This window comes from Pelodiscus sinensis, chromosome 5, assembly GCF_052426305.1.
Source record: "Pelodiscus sinensis isolate ZL-2025 chromosome 5, ASM5242630v1, whole genome shotgun sequence".
Taxonomy (NCBI): domain Eukaryota; kingdom Metazoa; phylum Chordata; order Testudines; family Trionychidae; genus Pelodiscus; species Pelodiscus sinensis.
Genome location: NC_143056.1, coordinates 19,434,472 through 19,454,544, shown reverse-complemented (window position 1 = coordinate 19,454,544; position 20,073 = coordinate 19,434,472). Strand labels below are relative to the sequence as shown.

The window sequence follows — 20,073 nt, the reverse complement described above, 5'->3', positions numbered from 1 at the left end:
TAAACTTTGTTAAGTTTATAACAAAAGGGTTTCCTTGGGACCTGTGTTTAGTATAATAACCCTCAGGCATAAAAACCCCATTGCAAATGACATATTGTATTCCGAACAGAACTTCACTCGCTACTGAAAAATATTATGTAGCAAATTATATATCTTACCCATGAATCTGCCAAAAACACTAGAATCCAAATCATTTAGTTGAATCCTGCTTAAAAGGCAATGATCCTATGCAGCATGATTCTTTTAACTGAATCATTTTTGTGGTCTCACTGGGTGTTATTAAATTTAATGTCAGAATAGTGGAAAAGATGTCTGAAAGCCATTTAATATTGTCACTGGAAAGAAGTTAGATTATGCTCAATTTCTGACATTAATGTGCTACTTAAGATAATTTATCATATTGTGGTATTAAAAAGACATCCTTTTTACAGTGGCTGCTGCATAGCATTCTAATTTGCTATTTTTCTTTAGTGTAGTAGGAAGCTTCTTTCGTGTAAAATGTTTTTTCCGGGGTTCTATTCAACACACTCTTTATAATACTGCATCGCTTACAAGAGCAACTTTAAGTGCTTGTCTCTTCCAAAGATCTTGTCAATTTTTTTATGCTAGAATGACAGACACCTTCTATACAAGACAATTGATGTGGAGCATTAAAAGGGAGATCTTGAATTCCCAAACTGGTGTCTGGAAAAGGCATATTCATATTTTCCTTCATTTTTATTTGCTTTATACATTTACTTTCATTTATATTTTCCCCCAAGCTATAGTCAAGGTACCTCTAAGATGATTTACTGATGATGTACACTTTCCTTAAGTGTACTGTATACAGAACTCACTTGTTCTTACCATAGTTTGATGGTGAATAACGAATAGGTACTTAATTTTGCCATTTTTATTGCTGCTCATGACTAAAGTGTTATTTCCAATATATATACATCATATATCTTACTAAGAAGTCTTCAGTCCACGTATGCAGTTTTGTAGAATCCATACACAACCTGCTGAAATAACATATTAAACAAAATGCAGAAATTATATAAAATACATCCTTTTTTCCCCATCTTTAAAAATGGAATAGTTTTGTTACTATCATCTGGGAACATAGAATCAATTCTTGCTTAATAGAGGCTATTTTCTAAAGAGTACAATATAGAAGTGCTTTTTTAGGTTCTCCCAAGAGAGCTAAATAGTTTATGCTAGCATAGCAGTTTTGCATATAAATTTGCTATATAATGGTAGTGGCAGTATATGAAAAGCTTGTAAGAACTACCCACAGTAAAGCAATTTTGTAAGGGTTATTTATCTGTCAGTTACAATTAAATCCATGAAAAATATTGGCTCTGAACTAAGACTTTTGTAATTTGATTTACACAGTAGTTGAGAAATAAGTGTTTTCATTGGAAAATGGCCAGTAATGAAAATGAATTCTGTGTAATTTCTTGGTGAGAAATCTTAATTCAGAGTGGTGTATACATAAATAATGTTATTCTATTAATTTGCTATAACCCACCAATCTGAACAAAATTAAGTACCCTGTCTGGGCAGTTCCTATTATAAACATAAGTTTCTAAGGGATATTTATTGGCTGTTCAAATATGGTATAATGATGTTTATTGCTAGAGACCAAATTGCTCATTCATTTTAAGAATTATAGTACTGTGATCATGCAACACACCACCAAAATTTCCAGAATAGATTCCAGTATACTGCTAATATAGTTTTTAAAATATAGACTAATAAAATGTTCAAAGCTTTTTTTAATAGTAAGGGCTGGTACTTCAAACTCATATACTAAAATGTTGTTGTTTTTTAGCATTTACTTTCTTGTTTTTCCTTGTTGTTTTTGTTTAATTTTAAACTCAATATCCCGGTTTAACAAAGCACTGAAGCACATGCATCATTTTAAACATGTGACTATGGTAGACTTGACATCAGAGGTAGACATGCACATGTTTAAAGTTATGTATACGCTTCAATATCTTGCTGAATCAGTCTTAATCCCCTGAGTATTCACTTTACCAATGAGCCACTTGCTTATTCAGAAAATTAACTTTGTCTGTCTTGTATATCTTCCTAAGGTTAAACAAGTAAAATATTAGGTACCTCTTACTGGTCACCATTCTTCCCTGACTTACATATTTTGTAATTGTAGCCTAAAGATGCACTTGAAGTCTGTAGCAGATCTGGAAATGGAGTCCAGCTTTCCTACTTCTGTGTCAAAGCCTCAAGGCCATCTTTCCTCCCTCTTTGATGTCAGTACTTGTCATCTTGCTTGATCAGGTTTCACAATTCAGTGGGGTCATGGATATCTTCCTCTTCAGCTTTATCTTATCTGTCCAATAGACCCCTTTTCATGTCATGCAGTGAGAAATTCTCTTCTGTTAGAGCTATCTGTTATGTTTCTGTGATGAACAGGGTAGTATCCCTCCCATTCTGGACATTCAAGCCATTCAGTTAACTAAATTGCATGTAGAGTTAAACCCACAGACAATAGGGTCCTAGAGTGTCTCCAAGAATGCTAGGGAAGCAAGAAGTATTGGCAGGAAGCCAGGAGAGCCAATGAAAACAGTGCAGGCTTTTAATGGGAAGTAGTGATTTTCCTGCTGCAGCCTTCATGTGACCAGAGTAGGGCTGGAAGACATGGATTGAGCCAGGAACAAGGCTGGGACTATCTAGCAATATCCATGCCTAGGGAAGGATACCTTGTAACAACAGATATGTGAGTAGAACAGGGGATGTTTAGTCAGATGCAATCTTTATTTTTGGGTTGGCTGGACTTCTTCATGCTGAGCCCATGAACTTATCCCCTCTCCCCACCTCTCCCCACCTCCGTACACTGTAACTTTTAAACAGAATTCCAGGAAAGCAATTCTCTGTGGTTTTTAATCTTTTTTTTTCTTTTTTCAGTTTCTCTGTAACACCTAGCAACCGAGTATGTTTTACCAAGTATGTTTTCTTTGCTTTGCTAATAAAAATCACCTTTTTAAGACCATGATTTGATTTGTGTCCTAGAAGAGAGGCGGTTCTAAAATTGCAAGGTCAACTGATAAGAAATTACAGGTTGTTTTTTTAGCTCTCTTCAGAGGGCAAATTAAAGAGTTTGAGGATACCCCCCAGGAAGAAATTTCCAATGCATGTTCCTGGTTTCTCAAATGGGTTTTTGCATTTGGGTGATGGCAGCCAGCCATTCAAGGTCAGGGAATCTGGGACAATTGGGGCGTTTTTAAACAGAAGCTTTTAGTGGCAGGGTATTTTAAAGTCTTTTGTGGGTCCCCACTTTCTGCACTCAAAGTGCCAGAGTGAGGAATAGTCTTGATAGTTCCTTAGGATTGTGTTGTTGGTTCTGTTATCTTTTCCATTCCAGTTGGCACCTTGCTTTCTGAATTCATCTTTGGACATCACGTCTGTTGGGATGACAAGAGCCTTCACCGATGCATCCTCATCCTAGATTTCTACAAACTTCATATCTTAACTTGTGGCTTTTGATCTATCTTCCTTCAACTTAGCCATCAGCAGACTAAATATGTTTTGGATATTCTAAGAGGAGCAGCCGCAAACAAAAATCCATCTCCATGTTGACGTAGGGCACCAATCTCATATTCATACCTACTTTCATAAACCTTTGAGCTTTGGCTTGACTTTTCCTTTCTTCTACGCTTGTTCATCTGCTACTGCCACTTAGTGTTGAACGTGGCAAATATTTCTTGAACGTGGCAAATATTTCTATCTCGACCTCTCCTATTCACCATTCCTTTGTCTTGGTTGCTATAATTCCTTCCTTTGTGTTCTGCCTAACTTCCAACTCCAGTCTGTTTCAAACACAAAGGAAAGCCTAGAAGTCAGGATACTGCCTTAGAGTTCTTTCTTGGGTACCTGTGCATTCTGGAATCAGGTACAGACTCCTTCCTGATAGGCTTCTGGACACTTCATTACATTGTCCCATTGTATGTGACCAGCCTCATGGCTTGAATTTTCCAGCCGACTCTTTGGATTTCTTGAAGTCAGGGATTCTTTCTGCTCCTCTACCCTATCTGTCCTTAAGCAGGTGGTAGATTATTTTCCTGCTACACTTGAAACAGTCAACCTGGCTTGTTGAAAACTGCCTCAAAACTCCATTTTGCACTCTGAGCTAAGTCCTGGTCTATACTAGGGAGTTATTTCAAAATCACCCTCCCCCGTTAAGCTGAATTTATAAGGGGAATGGCCACACTACCAAGCCCTTTATTTCAAAATAACAGGTGGGTTATTTCAAAATCTGTACTCCTGTTTTCCTCTGGCAATAATGCTAATTTTGAAATGTTTATTTCAAAATAGTGCTAGTGTGGATGCTCTGGTGCTGCTTTTCAGAAATAACCACCTCCTAGAGTAATTTGAACTAATTACTTCCCAGTGCTTCCCGGGGCTCTAAGTTGAGGGAGTGTATCCATGTTAACGGAGCCTGCCTCAGACTAATTTCGAGGCTTCCCTGAACTGGAGACCCGCTATTTTGATTTTGTTGTTTTGGGAGTTAAGTCAAATTGAGTTATTTTGAAATAGTTTCCTAGTGTAGACATGCCCTTAGACTCAAATTTTCTGCTGGCAATAAAACACACAAATCTCACTCTGAGCCTCCCTAATTCCCCATGTGTGTCTCTTCTTTATCTAATGTAACCTGGTATCTTATTTCACACTGAAGGCTCAGTCACGCCATTGAGGCCCAGAGCTGTATTGAGAGCTATATGAAGCTATACAGAGTTCCCTCAGGCATTCCTGAGCACCAGGCGAGGACAGAGGAATAGGTGGGCCCTGCCTGGCCCTGGATCTTTGGATCTAATCAGCATGTGGAGCTGATCTGTTGAATTGGCCCATAATGCACAACTCAGATCCAGTTCTAGGCTTCCCCAAAATTCGGATGTTTTGTAAAACATTTGCATTGTTCTGATCCACCCAAAGTTCAGATGTAGAGTTTTGATTCAGGCCTCTCTTCCAAAAGCATTAGCAACATTTGAGCATACTATGTGTAACCATTGACATGTTCTGTAATATACAGCACATTTCATACAATTTGAAAGCATATCAGGCTATATGTGAGCTAGCATTGCTGTCTTCATGGGTTTCGCGCTTTTTTTTTTTAAGCTTGAATTTTGAACAGCCAACATCCTTTTTCTGCTTACAAGTCTCCCTTAAATTTGTTGCTGCACATGCATAAAATAGCCTTTTTAACATTTTTTTTGCACACTTCAGCATCCTTCCATGACCTTACATGGTAGAAAGTGAGTGAATTTCAGCTTGCAGATGTTTGCTTTGATAACCTTTCTTTTCCCTGACTCCGACTGTTGGCTGACAAATAGATAGATGTTAAAGGAAAAACACAAATTCCTGACGACTGTGAATCTTTCTCCCACCCTAGCCACTGACATTTAAGTCCTGTCCAATGCTGTACAGTGTGCAGGAACGCCCTGACCTCATGCCACCTATTTCCAGGGCTTTACTATTTATTTATTTGTTAAATTCTTCATCTCTTGTGGCATATTCCGGGTATGTTTATCATCTTCTGTTCCCAAACACTTTTGATTTTAATAGGATTTCCTTCACCGATTCTGCTGACCTCCTGATTCCTGCAGAAACATGAATTTGGAAAGTTCAGCTATTTTAATATTAACCCATAATATAAACAACTTAGAAGACCACAGAGTCAGTTAATAAGATACCTGAGTGATTTGCAAGATACAGAAGGCTTCGTACTAAAAGAAAAAATGAGTTCTGTTGATGCACAGTGGTGTTTCTTTATTTTATTTTAGGATTGTTTGTATAAATCAAATGGAGATACAAACCTTCTCCCCGCCCCTTTCTTATTTTTCCTCCACGCATTGCAACTGGTCATATAGCCAGTACAGACACCATCACACACTAGAGATATATGTATGACCAACCTATAACTTTTTTCCTACTTAATCACTTATAGTGACACTGAAGAGAACAGTTAAATGTGATATGCCATAATTTTTATAAAGAGAAATAAAAGAAAGAAGAAAGAAAGGAAGCCACTAGAAATGTTAAAACCTCAGCAGCATTACTTCATATGTCAACATATGCTTCATTTAAAGGCTTATAAAGTTGGCAGAAGTGCAGGTTGTACTGTGTGTTCCTAGAGGGTAGGCTCTAAAACTCTGGTGCAACCTTTCTCTGCTGTTTGTGTGGTCATTGTGAGTACGCTAGGGGGGTCAGGTGTAAAAGGCTGTGGGTTTTTTTTTTTAATGGGAATAAATTAGCATCTCCCAGGGGGATGCTAAAATGCATTTAAGGTAAACATGTAACTGCTGAAATTTTCAGTGGTTACACATTTACATGGGGGAGAGGGGCGGGCAGACAGGTTCCCGTGTGTACTTGTTCCCGGAGAATCACCTTTTAAGTCTGTTTCCTGTGCGCACTGGTTCCTGGGGAGCTGTCTGCACCCATGCACTGCTGCTTCTGATACACTCACCCCGGTGCTACTGCTTCTGTATCTATGGGGCCCTGGGTGTAACCATGAAGGGTAACTGACGAGTCCAGGCTCATTGATTAACTGTGTACATTTTTACATCCCTAATCTCCCATTATTTTTATTGTCCTGATCTTTGCTCGGGGGCTTGGCTCTTTTCTCTTGTTTGATCCACTTTGAGGCCTAAAACAGGTGTTTTAGGACCAGTTTCTCTCCCTCCCCCCCCCCCCCCCCCCCCCCCCCCCGTCTGCTGTTGTCTCCTTTTGTCTTCTCCTTTCTTTTTCTGGACAGCTTTCATCCCTTTACACTTCTAGACTCACTGATTCTTATATTTTAACTATACCACCCAGTATGTTACTGGTGGTCAGTATATTTATAGCTAAAACAGAACTCAATTGCAGCCTCTAGAGCGTACATCTAGGGCAGAATTCCAGAGCCTGACACGAATGCAGGTGCACTTGACGCTAGTTGTTTGTACACAAGTGACTGCTGCACCAAGGTGGTGGTATTAAATCCCTGCTCTTTTGAAAATACTTAATTTTTGTAAGTGAATAAATGCATTTGACTGTATTGTGGGTGTGATTGCTCCATTTCTAGATTTGTTCAGCCATCAGTGTGCATGATTTCTCATTTATGGGCTAAGGAACTAATGGTTACCAAAATATACATCTTTTGCAGAAAGATGGTACATCACAAAAATTGCTGCTTTTGCATAGCTGCTTTAAAAATCTGGGTTTTTTTTATGCATTTGTCTTACTTTTCTGGGTGGCAATGGCCATAGGTATTGAATTATTTCTCCTTCACTCCAAGTGATTGGGCAGGCTATGAAATCATGTTTAGCTTTGAAGCAACGAACTTGGATTGTGAGTTTATCATCCACTCTTAAAGTTATGGGTCAATGTTTTTTGTGACCTCCAAACTCCTCCTTCCTGTGTTATTTTCTTTAATCCTCCCCGTCTCATGCCATCACCTCTAGATGACTCTCCCCTGTGAGTGGCTCTCTCCAGAAAAAGCCTTTTGTTCCCAGGAGTGAGAGGGGTTCATACAAGAGACTTAATCCTTACTGCAAGGGGTATGCTGCCTTTCTCAAGCTCCTAGATCTTGCCTGTCAAACCTCATATTCCTACCCAGTAAAGAATTCTACTTTTGGTAGATCAATGTTGCAATATGACTATGAATGACCACACAGCTCTCTCCGTGGATTGTCTGTTCCTCTCCTTCAACTATGCATCGTTGTGATCATTCTCAGTGTGTATCTGGTTATGCTACATGGCCCTTATGAAGGCAATATCGGAACTCCAGAGAAAGTGGCCCAAAGAATATTGGAGTGGCACCTCAGGACCAGTCTGTGAGAAGTTGCATGTGGGGTTGCTGGAGGACTGCTATACTAGGCCATCAGGATAGCATTATTTTCCTTTTGTTTTTAATACCCTGTTTGTTCTTAAGCTGCATCTGTATCCTAGCACAAACCTTGCAGAGAATATGGACTTTGTCACACAAAGCGGGTTCTGAACAAGTGGACCTGGAGAAAGATATATGTAGCAATAAAGCATTTTGTAGTGCTCTCAAACTGCATCCAAGATTGGCCATGAACCTGTCTCTCCCGTGTTGCAGGTCCATTACTATTGCAGTCCTTCCTAAAGCTGATGAACGTTTATGTAACACTGACAGGTGGAACTGAACCCGGGACCTCTGAAGCTTAGTGCATGAGCCTCTACACTACAGCTTGAGCTGGAAAGCAGCTGGCTCTTAGCTACAGCTGTAGAGCAGATGCTCTCTCTTTATAAGTGGTTTAAGTGACACTACATCAGGCCTAGGTAAAATACGGCCCAGATCTGGCCCAGGGACATGGCAGGGATCTCCAGACAGGCTCCCCTGTTTGTCCCGCACACCACTCAGAAAAGCGGCTGCTGGGCCATTTCTCTTTCAAAACAGTGATCCCAGAGGCAGGATGGGGGAAGGCTTCAGGCATGCTGCTTCCACCCCCAGCACAATTCCATTGGCTGGTTTCTGGCCACAAACTGGCCAATGGGAACTACCTGTTTTGAATAAGAAGCAGCACATGAAGGCATCAAGACCCCTCTCCTCCAGCTCAGTTATTCACACAAGCAATAGGCCTGCAGCCTGTGCAGGTAAGCTGTCTGCCTGGCTGAGAAACTTTTTTAAGCTCTACAGGCAGGCTGGTTGGGCTGCTGGCTGCTAAGTCTCCTGGCCAGAGCCTGTCTCTGGCACCCCAGCCCCTCTCTTCCCCATCTGCCCTCTTCCTGCAACCATACCCCCTCCCAGACCTGGCACCCCAATCCCTTGCCCCAGATCACAATCCCATCCTACCCTAGGTCACAACCCAAACTCTTGCACCCCAGGCTCCAGCCCTTGGTCACATTCCACTCCTGCCCTAGGTCACATTCCAAAATCCTGTACTCCAGCCCCCTGCTCTAGGTCACAACTGACTCCTTCACCCAAACTCCCTCCCAGACCCCACTCTTCCTCCTCCACCCAATCCCTTACCCCAAGCTTCCTTCTGCACCAGACCCTGCACTTCCTCTATTAATACCATGGAAGCTTGCGGCCCTTGACCACTTTCCAAAATCTTGGAGTGTCCTCCCTTTCCCCTGGCAAATTATTGTGCACCCCTGCACTACATGGAACAGCACACCATACTCAGTAGGCATGGGCATTACATTTACAAGAGCAGTTCTCTTCTACTTCCTGGTGACATTAATGAGCCCATGTCAAGAGGGCGGCCCCTCCTACTTTTACTCTAGCCCTGGGGAAGGGCTGCACCTGAGAGACAGGAACCAATGTCCCCTCAGGTAGCCACATTTCCTGGGGTGCTTCAGTATAGGCTGTAGGACTTGAGTTCTTGCTCGCCCCTTTTTTGCCCCCCAAGGGAGGGTTCAGGGCCTGCTTTTTAGGGTCCACATCACTCGGCCCTTCAATACCCCCTGGGCTAATTCTCCCCTGAGGAGTTCACCAAAGTACCACTTCTCTGCAGGTTCTTGGGGTCGTTGCCTCTTGCCCACCGGGAGGTAGGGGGACCTGGGCCCAAGGCCGTAAGGGTAGGAACAACAGCCACTACCCAGTTGGTGGGGGGAAAACGTTGAAACCCACCAACTGCTCAGGCTAACCCCACCCTGGGCCACTCCCTACCGACACCCTGCCTACCACTCGCCATCCAGCAGGGTGCAGTCTTCTTGCCCACGCCGGCGTCCTCTGCTCTGTTCCCGTTGCGGTCTGGGTGCGTTGGGCATCTCTCCAATCCCTGCTGGGATGTCTCAAGGTTCCCATGTCCAGGAGCCTGCTCGGTCCAGCCCAGTCACCGGCTCTCCCTCCGTGACAGTGTCCACCTCTCCCCATGGGGGGAGGGAGTGTCTCGGGGCTTCATCCCCCGTCCTGAGCCCCTCCCGGCGGCATGGGTGGTCTCACACCCTCTAGCCGCAAGGTCGCTGGGGAGCTGGTCTGGCCCACTCCTGGGGCCAGAATCCAGGAGCCGAAGTCAGCTCCGGAGTCTGAGGTCGCAGGGCCAGCTGGGACCTTCCCGCTCTCCCTGCTGGCGGCTGCATTTCCCCCATCAGCACTGACGCCTCCTCACACCCCCTGCACAGCACTGCTGGGGTTTAAATCACCCAGCACGCAGGAGGAACATGCGCAGCAACACTGGAGGCACGGCGCTTGTTCGGGCTGCGGGGCGAGCTCCTCCCCAGTCTGAGTGCAGGGCTGGAGCGCCCCGTCACAGCCCACCAACGTGAGTAAGAGTTACACAGTCTAGTCCTTCTTTTTCATTTGTATGGCCTTTCAACAGTGATGGCTAGGACGTAACTGGAGTAAAGCGTAGCTGAAGTAGGCAACCCACATTAGCTGTCATTTGAATTCAGATGCACCTGGAGATGGGAAAACTGGTTTATCTGAAGTCAATATTTTTCTGCACACGCAAAGCAGTTGTTATGGACAAATCAATAAAAAAGAGGCCCCCTTCCCCCTCCATTTCCCTTGAGAGCTTACTTTCGTTTAAAAGTGAACGTGACCCTGGAGACCAGATAGACTTAGAGTCTGATCCATTATGGTGAGAGATTTCCATATCCTATGGCTCCAGAGAGATGGTCTTGAAAGGCTGACTTGTGACTTTTTCTAAGGATGAAACCCTGTTTGTTTGTTTAGGCACTAGCATGCGGCTACTGGAGGTAACTTGCTGCTGAGGTCATAAGCAAACCAATTTTTCTTTTATACCAATGCCTCCTGTAACAATCTAATAATAGGTCCAAGAGAGAGAGGAAACTACAGTTTATAGATGCATTTTGAAAACAGCATATATGTTAAAATTCACTTTAATTAGGTGATTTTGAAGTGTGGTGGATTTTTGTTTTTTGTTTTTTCATCGAGAAGGTTATTTACTGAGTATCTTGGTGGTATGTCAAGGTTGAGGGAAGCACTCTAGCACACAAAGCTAGCTTCATGCAGCTTTTATGGGGAATCAGCCTTGAAGCTGTCACCTGTAATGCACTTTCTCTTTTGAAGCAGCTGCTTCATTTATTTTAAGGTTCGCTTATTTTCTAGGACTGTCTTTTCATATTCAGATCAGTACCAGAGAGAGAAGAAAGCAAAGCGTTGAGACCACTTACCAGGGCTAACGTGTTCAGAGGATGCAATATTACCCTCCCTGAAGCCTCCTGTAATGTTTACCTGAAGGGCCTAAAATAGGGTCTTGGGGTTTTTTTGGTTGGTTGGTGTGTACGTGTGTTTCTTAATCTCTTCATTCCTTTGGAGAAAGAAATAGCTCTGAAAATTCTCCCCTAATTTAGGAAATATTTTTCCAGTGATGTCAGAAATGGATATTAACACCCCTGGTTCAGTATACAGGATGCCTCATGCAATTTAGCATTCTGAATTGATTGTGCTGTACAAAATAAAACTGGGGGGGGGGGGGCAGCTAAATGCAATCTCCAATATACCCCCGCCTCAACAGTTTATAAGGTCACAGGCCCCAATTCAGCAGGATACTTAAGGATGTGCCTAGCTAAGTCTGTCATTAATCCCATGGTTTTAGGCTACATGTCCACACCTCACAAGGGGCAGGGCTATATCCCTCTTCCCTCCTGTCCTTGCATGGTGATCCTAAACACTGGCATAAACTGTGCGGTTCTCTGTGTATATTGGACTGCTTGCGTGCCTTGCTAAGTTGCAGGCTGTACTGAAGTACTATACTGCCCTCCGTACAAATGTGTCTTAAAGGCATAATTTGACCTTTGATATTTCAGCATCAGTTCAAATCAATGGGGTCAACAGCCTCCTTCGGCAAGGTGTGGGGGGGACCTGCTCCATGCTCCTGGTGGGGGTAGCCAGACCTCACAGCTGCCTGGAGCGTGCCACAGTGGTGTTCCAATTGCCTGGGATTCCAGCAGTCCGAGCCCTTTTTGAATCATCAGTCCCTGGGGTAATTGCTCCTTTTGTCCCCCCTATTGGCAGGCCATGTTGAACTAATCTTTGAATGGCAATTCATTTTCTTTTTGGCAGTTATTTCTTTCAGTGAAAGGCTAAAGGGCTGGGGATAACTGCTGTTTACTCAGAACAAATGTAATAACAGCGAACACTTAAGATAGGTTCTTTGTCTTTTTTTTACTGTTAAATTCGAATTGTCTATTTACAGCAATATTAACACTGTAGGTGTAATAAACTAATGTTGGGAAGCCTGAGAATGCACGTCTCTGGGTAAAGTCAACAACCAATTGTTGAAGGTTAGGAATATCCATAGTTCCACAAACGTGCCTTTTTAGCCTCACCCACCATCCAAAACTGTACTGGTGTGTTATTGGAATTACATCAGCAGCAGGTTATAAGTGCAAGTAGAAGGCCATCAGAGCAGAATGGTAGAGTTTCACATCCACTTTGGACTGGTGCAGGTCAGCATTACGTTGAGTTCCTGGTGGTTCATACAAAGACTGGGTTTATCGTAGAGTTTAAAAGGATTTCAATGGGTTTTGGGCATTTAACTGCAATTTTCAAAAGAGACTAAGTATCTGAGTTGTCTTGTCTAAAAATACACTCCAACCTTAGAACATTGCATGTAGGAACCAAATGTTTAAAGTCTATAACCTTTTTAGTGGGTTGATTTCAAGGTTTGGAGCTTTAATTTTTGTTTTCTTTTCCCTTCCTTCCTTTGATGCCTTATAAGTGGCCCAAAAGTGGTCCTAGTTGTGCTGGGACAATAACCCTTCTGGCAGCCAACGAAGGACCCTAGCAATGACTTACAGCTCTGAAAGGCATCTGACCATATGGATTACAGCAACAGCGCTTTTGTAAGGGAGGAACTGGACTTAAAATATGTCACAGGTTAGGAGGATTGAAAGTGAGAACTCCCTGGCTTTTTTCATATAACATTCTTGGTTTATTCAAATAGCTACTCAGGAAGGATCTGTTAGGTCACACGATTTGTGAACATAAGATCTTTTTGTAAATAAGAACCTGCTACATTCCTCCTTTTCTGTGGGTACACATTTTTATTGAGCATTGATTGTACCTGCAAATCAGGCACAGAGATTTAAAAGTTAAAGTAAAAATGTACCTTTTAAAATGAATTAATTGTAGGCACAAGAGTGGAAGCCAGTGCTGACAATCTAGCTGTAAGTATATGGAGAAGTCATTCTGAGTCGAACTGTAAAAATTGTACAGAAAATAGTTCTGCAAGTTATTTTTGTTAGCTGTAAGTAGGAACTAAAGTTATCCATTTCCTTGTAACTACTTGCAGGTGAAGGTGATGGTGAGAATTTGTCCCTCTCAAGGACCACATGACACATCCGAATCCATGTCTTTTCTAAAAGTGGATCCACGAAAAAAGCAAATCACTCTTTATGATCCGTCTGCAAGTGGACCATCCAGTTTAGGTCACAGGAGAGGAACTGTTGCTGTCCCAAAGATGTTTGCCTTTGATGCAGTATTCCCTCAGGATGCTTCTCAGGTACTAGAGATAAACATAGAACTCTAACAGCTCTTCCTGTGGGCATACCACTTTAATTCATGTAAGAGATCCTTATTGCTTCTGGTGACCTTTGCTTGAATGAGTTAGTAAAATTTCTGGGGAAACATGCTAATTAATAGTGGGTAAACTCTCACTGTTTCAGATTAGCCCAGAGTGACATTAAGAAACCATACCCATGGAGATAAATTTGCTGAATGAATACTTTCTATGTATTTTTAGTGCTGCTTAAAGGCCCAGTCAACTTGAAATTTACATTTTTAACTGAATGTCATAAAACCTTTTAAATCCGTGGGATTGGGAGTACAACCCTATTGACCTCAGTATTTTGCTATCAGGGATAGATTTAAACATATGCCTAAAGTATAGTACTTTGCTGAGTTGGGACAATGGTTACAACTAAACCCATAAGATTATTATAATTGAAAGAGAGCAGGGAAGATTTTATTTTTCTCTCCCTTTTCAGTTTTACATTGCACGTTTGACATCACTCCCTGAATAGGCAGTTTCACTCTTTTGTTGGTCATGCATTCCCTTCTCCAGATGCTGGAAGGGGTGTGCTCATAGGCAATAAGAGCTGAAATTGAACAGGCACAGAAGGCCAATAGATAGGGTTGGTGAAGTTGTGTAGTTAAGACCGCCCAATAGGAGCAGAAAAAAAAAATGATAGAAGCTGTAAAACAAAAGACTTGAAATGGACAGAGAGCATTTTTCGATCAGAAAATTGAATTTTCTGAAAATCTAAATAATTCCCATTGAGAGTGTCATTTAACTTGAATAAACAAGACAAATTTTGGTTAAAAACATTGTTTATGCTTTTTGTCTCCAATATTGGATACATGAACAGACATATTGCAGTCTTAAAGTCTGGCAAGCGCAAAGAAAATGGCATAACAATTCACTCAGAACCCCAGGGCAACTGCAAGTGCAGCAATACTTAGGCTTTGAGCCACCCTAATGACCAGTATAGTCTATTCGTACGGAAAGTTGCAATAATCTGTGCAGATGGTTATGCGCAGCAGCTGCTGTTGCTTTGGGTGCTGCACATGCAGTAGGAAAAGGAGATGAGGTAAAATTTTGGTCCAATTGATGTCAACTGCAAAACTTCCTTGTCTTCAGCCGTGATAGGATTTCTCTGCGATCTCTGGGCCACACTCTTCAACGCTCTTGTGGAGGGCCTCTGAAGTGGCATCTCTCCACTATTTCAAGATGGCTAGAATCAAACTTCTTCCTGTATCATCATGACTAGGGCAGGAATGCTGACATGTATCTATGCTCACTGTTCACAAGTGTATGGCCTAATATGTTTACACCATCAATTGCTATATTAAATAAATCCTAGTATACATTTGAAACCCTTATATATGCTGATAAACTATTTTTAGTATACTTGGAGAATTTATTGAATTCCCTTTACCAATTATATTGTTTCTATAGTAAATGAAAAGCAGATACTTAGAAATTCTTATTCAGGGTTCTTCAATGCATTTTCTCCAGTATGAATGACTTTTTAATTTCCACAAGCACTCTTTGGCTAGCTTCATTTCACTGAAGCTGTTACTATCACTGAAAACCTTTGGCTAAGCTATTATACCAGCAGCAAGCTTGGTTGGATAGTGTTCAATTGCTACATTAGTCATAGAATCGATATTTCAAGGGAATTGGTATAATAGAATTGGAAACTATTTTAGGCTGTTACAGCAGCTTTTATTTTAAAAAAATGGAACATAGTTACTAAAATAGTAGGAAAAATGCCATAAAAATAGGCAGAAATATTATGCCTCAGAAATATTATACAATTCTTTTCATGTAGGCGAGAAGTAAAGAGTGTATTGTGTAACTTATTCATCTCCAATTTTTCTTTCAGGCAGAGGTATGCTCTGGAACAGTAGCAGAAGTAATCCAGTCTGTTGTGAATGGTGCAGATGGTTGCATATTTTGCTATGGTCATGTCAAGCTTGGTGAGCTCCCAAATTCGTTACAGTTAATTACTATGTCAGCCTGGTAATTACATACTGTCAGCTTCTGGAACAATAAATCTGGAGTACGAATAGATTAGAATTTCTTTTTAATTAGCTTTGCAAACTTATCGTGGTTTATTTCTACACTGAGATCTTAAGTTTTAATTTGAAAAGGTAAAATGTAACATCAGATTATCTTATCTATGAACAAGCTTTTATAAGCATGTTGTGATAAAAATGAAAAGATCAGAGATTCTTTTAAAAATTAATTTGCTTTGGGTTTGAGTTACAAAAATGGCAAAATTAATTGAATAAATACTGATTAATAATTAAATACATACAAACCATTTGTGCATTTGTTGTCTCTAGCTAGCTATACAGGACATGGCATATAATGTAAATTGGCAGCTGCATAAGAAGAAACTGTTTTATATGCGAAAGATAAATTTATATATTTTTTTCCTCTATAGGTAAATCTTATACCATGATTGGCAAAGATAACTCCACACAAAGCCTTGGTATTATCCCCTGTGCAATTTCTTGGCTCTTCAAGTTAATCAATGAACGCAAAGAAAAAACTGGGACTCGTTTCTCTATTAGAGTATCTGCTGTGGAGATCAGTGGCAAAGATGAAAACCTTAAGGATTTGTTAGCTGAAGTAGCCACTGGCAGCCTTCAGGATGGTCAGTCTCCAGGGGTTTATTTGAGAGAGGATCCGATATGTGGAACCCAGGTATGATGGATATCACAAAGTCGGCTTTTGAGCCTGACTTTTTTTCCTCTGCTTTTTATTTCCTTTTATCTGACAATGATGATGAAAATTTTTAAGATGTTAATTTTTTTATTGTCTTTAATATATAATCCCCACTCCCATGGTGTACATATTTGTTTCTCTTATTGCCCTAGAGACTTAGCCTGATCAGCAAAAAACATTCACCCCTGCTTTAATTAGTCATTTTCTTGTTTATATTCAAGCTTCAAAACCAAAGTGAGCTTAGGGCCCCAACTGCCGAGAGAGCTGCATTTTTCCTTGATGCTGCAATTGCTGCCAGAAGTACCAGCAAACCTGAGTGTGATGAAGAAGACAGGAGGAATTCGCATATGCTCTTCACTCTTCATATTTACCAGTATCGCATGGAGAAGAGTGGTAAAGGAGGAAGTAAGATCACACACTCCACACTCTATTTTTAAATTAATATTTTTTAATTTAGATGATAAATAATATGCAGTATATGAATCCCCCCTCCCCCAACACCCAGAAGCAGTGGAGAAATGCCACTAACTGTGGTAGATGTGGCTAATATCATCTTTTGTGCTATTCATATGTAGTCTACCATTAATATTTAATTCAGGCATTACCCCATGCTGCATTCATTATTTCTGTCATTTGAATAAATTCTGAATAGCTAATCTGGTCCACTTGCTTGGGTGAATGTGTGTATAAACGTTGTTGTCCTTTTAGTGTCCGGAGGACGGAGCCGTCTGCATCTCATTGATCTAGGAAGCTGTGAAAAAGTGCTGAGCAAGAGCCGAGATGGGGGAAGTTCTCTGTGCCTATCTCTGTCTGCCCTGGGCAATGTAATTTTAGCCTTAATTAATGGTGCTAAACATGTGCCATACAAGTAAGTAAATTACCATGCACGTTGCCTTAAATACCTCTAGTTTTATCTTGCAAATAAAGTATATCAAGGGCTTGCTAATCTATTGCTCTCATGTCAATGGAAATTTTTCCAGTGATGTGCGTAGCCATGTTTACCTGGTCTCCAGTGTAGTTTATAATGACACTTGTGTTAATATAATATGCGTCCCATAATGTGTTATTGATCTGCATAGTGGTCTGAAAATCATATGAAAATCATATGCATTGTGGCATATACCTAAGTTGGGTTAAAGGTGTGTGCGTCCACTTCGAAAAAAGTAAAATAAGTGGTTTTTTCTTTCACTGAAATGTTGAAACTTTGAAAAATTTGGCCAGCTGGTTGAAAACCAGGGAACTTTTTGTCCTTTTTCCAAATGAAGAAGTCTTGTTGAAATTTAAAGAAGCATCAGACTGCTTTACTGTGCATGTAACAATGGTGAGGATTGTATCAGTAGGGATATAAATAAAGTGTCCATTCAGCAGGTTGCACAAATTCATGTGTCCAATAAAAACTGCATTTAAAAACATTTAAGACCATATTCCGTTCGTGTGTGGAAAAGGGAATGGTAACTTGATGGATGTGAGCTCGATGTGGGATTTATAGAGTGTGTCTGTTACTATCATGGCAAGGGAATGCATTAAGTTTAGTACATATCTGTAGGGCGCCCAGTCTCAAGAGGACATCCCTGCCACAGTCATCACTGATAGAATTTGGCCTTTAGTCCTGGGCTGTGTCTATATTGGCACCCTTATCCAGAAAAGGGATGCTAATGAGACAAGTCAGAATTGCAAATGCCGCGGGGGATTTAAATATCCCCCGCGGCATTTGCATGAACATGGCTGCCGCTTTTTTCCGGCTCGGGGCTTTGCCGGAGAAAAGCGCCAGTCTGATTTTAAGAGGAATAAGGGATCTTCCGGAAAAGGCTTTATTTTCTGAAAGATCCTGTCTAGACTGGCGCTTTGTTCCGGCAAAGCCCCGAGCCGGAAAAAAGCGGCAGCCATGTTCATGCAAATGCCGCAGGGGATATTTAAATCCCCCGCGGCATTTGCAATTCTAAAGTGTCTCATTAGCATCCCTTTTCCAGAAAAGGGTCCCAATGTAGACACAGCCCTGGAGTTTAATTGCTGTTTACTAAGAGGAGTTGTGGGTGCCTCATTTATTTCTCATGTCATATCACATTTATCCAGTGCGGAATATGAAGCAGGTGTTCTTTTATGTTGTATTAGGTGAAAGCAGGTGTTTTCCTTAGGCCAGTTGCCAGCTGAGTGAATGGATGAGAATAGTGAATGGCCAAATCCTCAGGACCAGCCCTCTGCTACTTACCTCAGCTCAGTGAGCAGAGATGTAAAGATGGTTCCCAGACACAGGCCAACAAGTGCCAAGCCAGTTCTGAGGAGCAACTTATAGCAGCCCTGAGTGTTCTAAGTTGTGCCAGTTGCATTCCGTTCCTAAGTAGCTTTTCTGGCAACTTTGGTAGAGAATAATGACACCTCAGCTGCACTGGCTATGGCTGAAGACTGTTGGCCATATGCCATCTGGTGATTCCCCCTTTCCCAGGGGAAATCCTCAGGCAGCCACCTGATTTGTGCTGCTAAAGCACAGTGGGCAGAATGTGAGTCAGGATCTGGCCCTAAATTGGCACATAAGCCGTAGTAAATGTCAGAATTACATTAACATTTCAGTTATGAACATTGTGATATAGTGATAGCCCCACAGAAAGGTGTGTATGTTATGACATCTGTGTCTATGGATCAGGCTGTGTATGAGTGTTCAGGTTATCAGACTTTTCAAGTAGATGGGCATTCAGGGCATCTCTCTTCTCCCATTGAATAATGGAATGTCTAGTGGGCTGCTTCACCAGGCATAATATCCAGTGGGCGTCTCTATTGTCACTAAGGGGAAGCTTTGCAGAACTTTTTCTTCTCCATACTTCCAGTTGTGGATTTGGTGTACGGCAGGGGTGGGCAATAAAAAAAACTGACAGCCAGCACAGTTAGTCCCTGGCGGGCTGCCACCGCTACGTTTATCTGTGCCTCCAGATCGCAGCTCTGGTTGGCCATGAATTGCCATTCGCATCCAATGCAAGCAGCGGGAAGCATCGCAGACTGGCACATTGAGCCGCCGCTCACATTGAGCTGTGATCCTCTGATACCTGTCGAGGTGCAGGTAAACATGGAGGCGGGGGTCCACCAGGGACTAACCCTGTGGCCTGAATCCAGCCCGCAGGCTGGAATTTGCCCACCTCTGGTGTATGGGCTCCCTCTTTGCAGAGTAGGAGGACAGGAAGAGTCAGAATGAACAAGTTCTAGTTGCTTTTAAAGTGGCAGAGAAGGAATTAGGTGGGACAGGGCTTAAAATATCCTTGATGCCTAATATATTTATTAGGGTATTCTTGACTGTCTTTGTTTAGTCATAGTTATTTTATTTATCATTACAAGGTAGATCACGTCGGTTAAGTACCGATGGTGATTGTGCATTCAAAACGCCAGAGTTCTAAGGAGATAAAGTCGTACTTGTAAGCTGTCTGGATAGTACTAAGTATCATGGTGAACTGCTTTTAAAGTGAATTACTGGACTTGCTCAAATTAACAAAGGACTTACACGTCTAAAATATGCTGATAGAGGAAATAATGTGGTTTCTCTGTGTATATATACTTAGACTTGTCATACATGATCTGTCAATATGTAAATCTCAGATCTACTTATACCATATATAGATGCACACCATAAAAATGAAAATATAATACTTGGTGTTTTAGAAACATCTGCAAAAAGAACTAGAATTGTTTTAAACAATCTTAGTATCATTTATTACATAGGGACAACAAGTTGACTATGTTGCTCAGAGAATCATTTGGGAACATCAACTGTAGAACAACTATGATTGCTCATATATCTGACTCCCCAGCAAATTATGCAGAAACTCTCATGACAATTCAGCTTGCATCACGAATCCATCGAATGAGAAAGAAGAAATCCAAGGTTGGTGTACAAGCAAGCTGCAATTAATTTAATTGAAAATGAATTCTCTGAACCCCTTGG

The 20,073-nt window shown here is 41.5% G+C and overlaps 1 protein-coding gene across 5 annotated transcripts in view; it reads left to right on the top strand.

Annotated features, from left to right (window-relative positions):
* The window catches only part of KIF26A (kinesin family member 26A), a 148,414-nt gene that overhangs the window by 116,574 nt on the left and 11,767 nt on the right, over positions 1–20,073 (top strand). For all 5 annotated transcript variants that reach the window (XM_075926463.2, XM_075926464.2, XM_089778339.1 and 2 more), the window contains 6 exons: positions 13,203–13,412; positions 15,298–15,391; positions 15,862–16,124; positions 16,367–16,550; positions 16,854–17,013; positions 19,851–20,013. In XM_075926463.2, the coding sequence (XP_075782578.2) occupies positions 13,203–13,412; positions 15,298–15,391; positions 15,862–16,124; positions 16,367–16,550; positions 16,854–17,013; positions 19,851–20,013 (1,074 nt within the window). The remainder of the gene's footprint in view (positions 1–13,202; positions 13,413–15,297; positions 15,392–15,861; positions 16,125–16,366; positions 16,551–16,853; positions 17,014–19,850; positions 20,014–20,073) is intronic.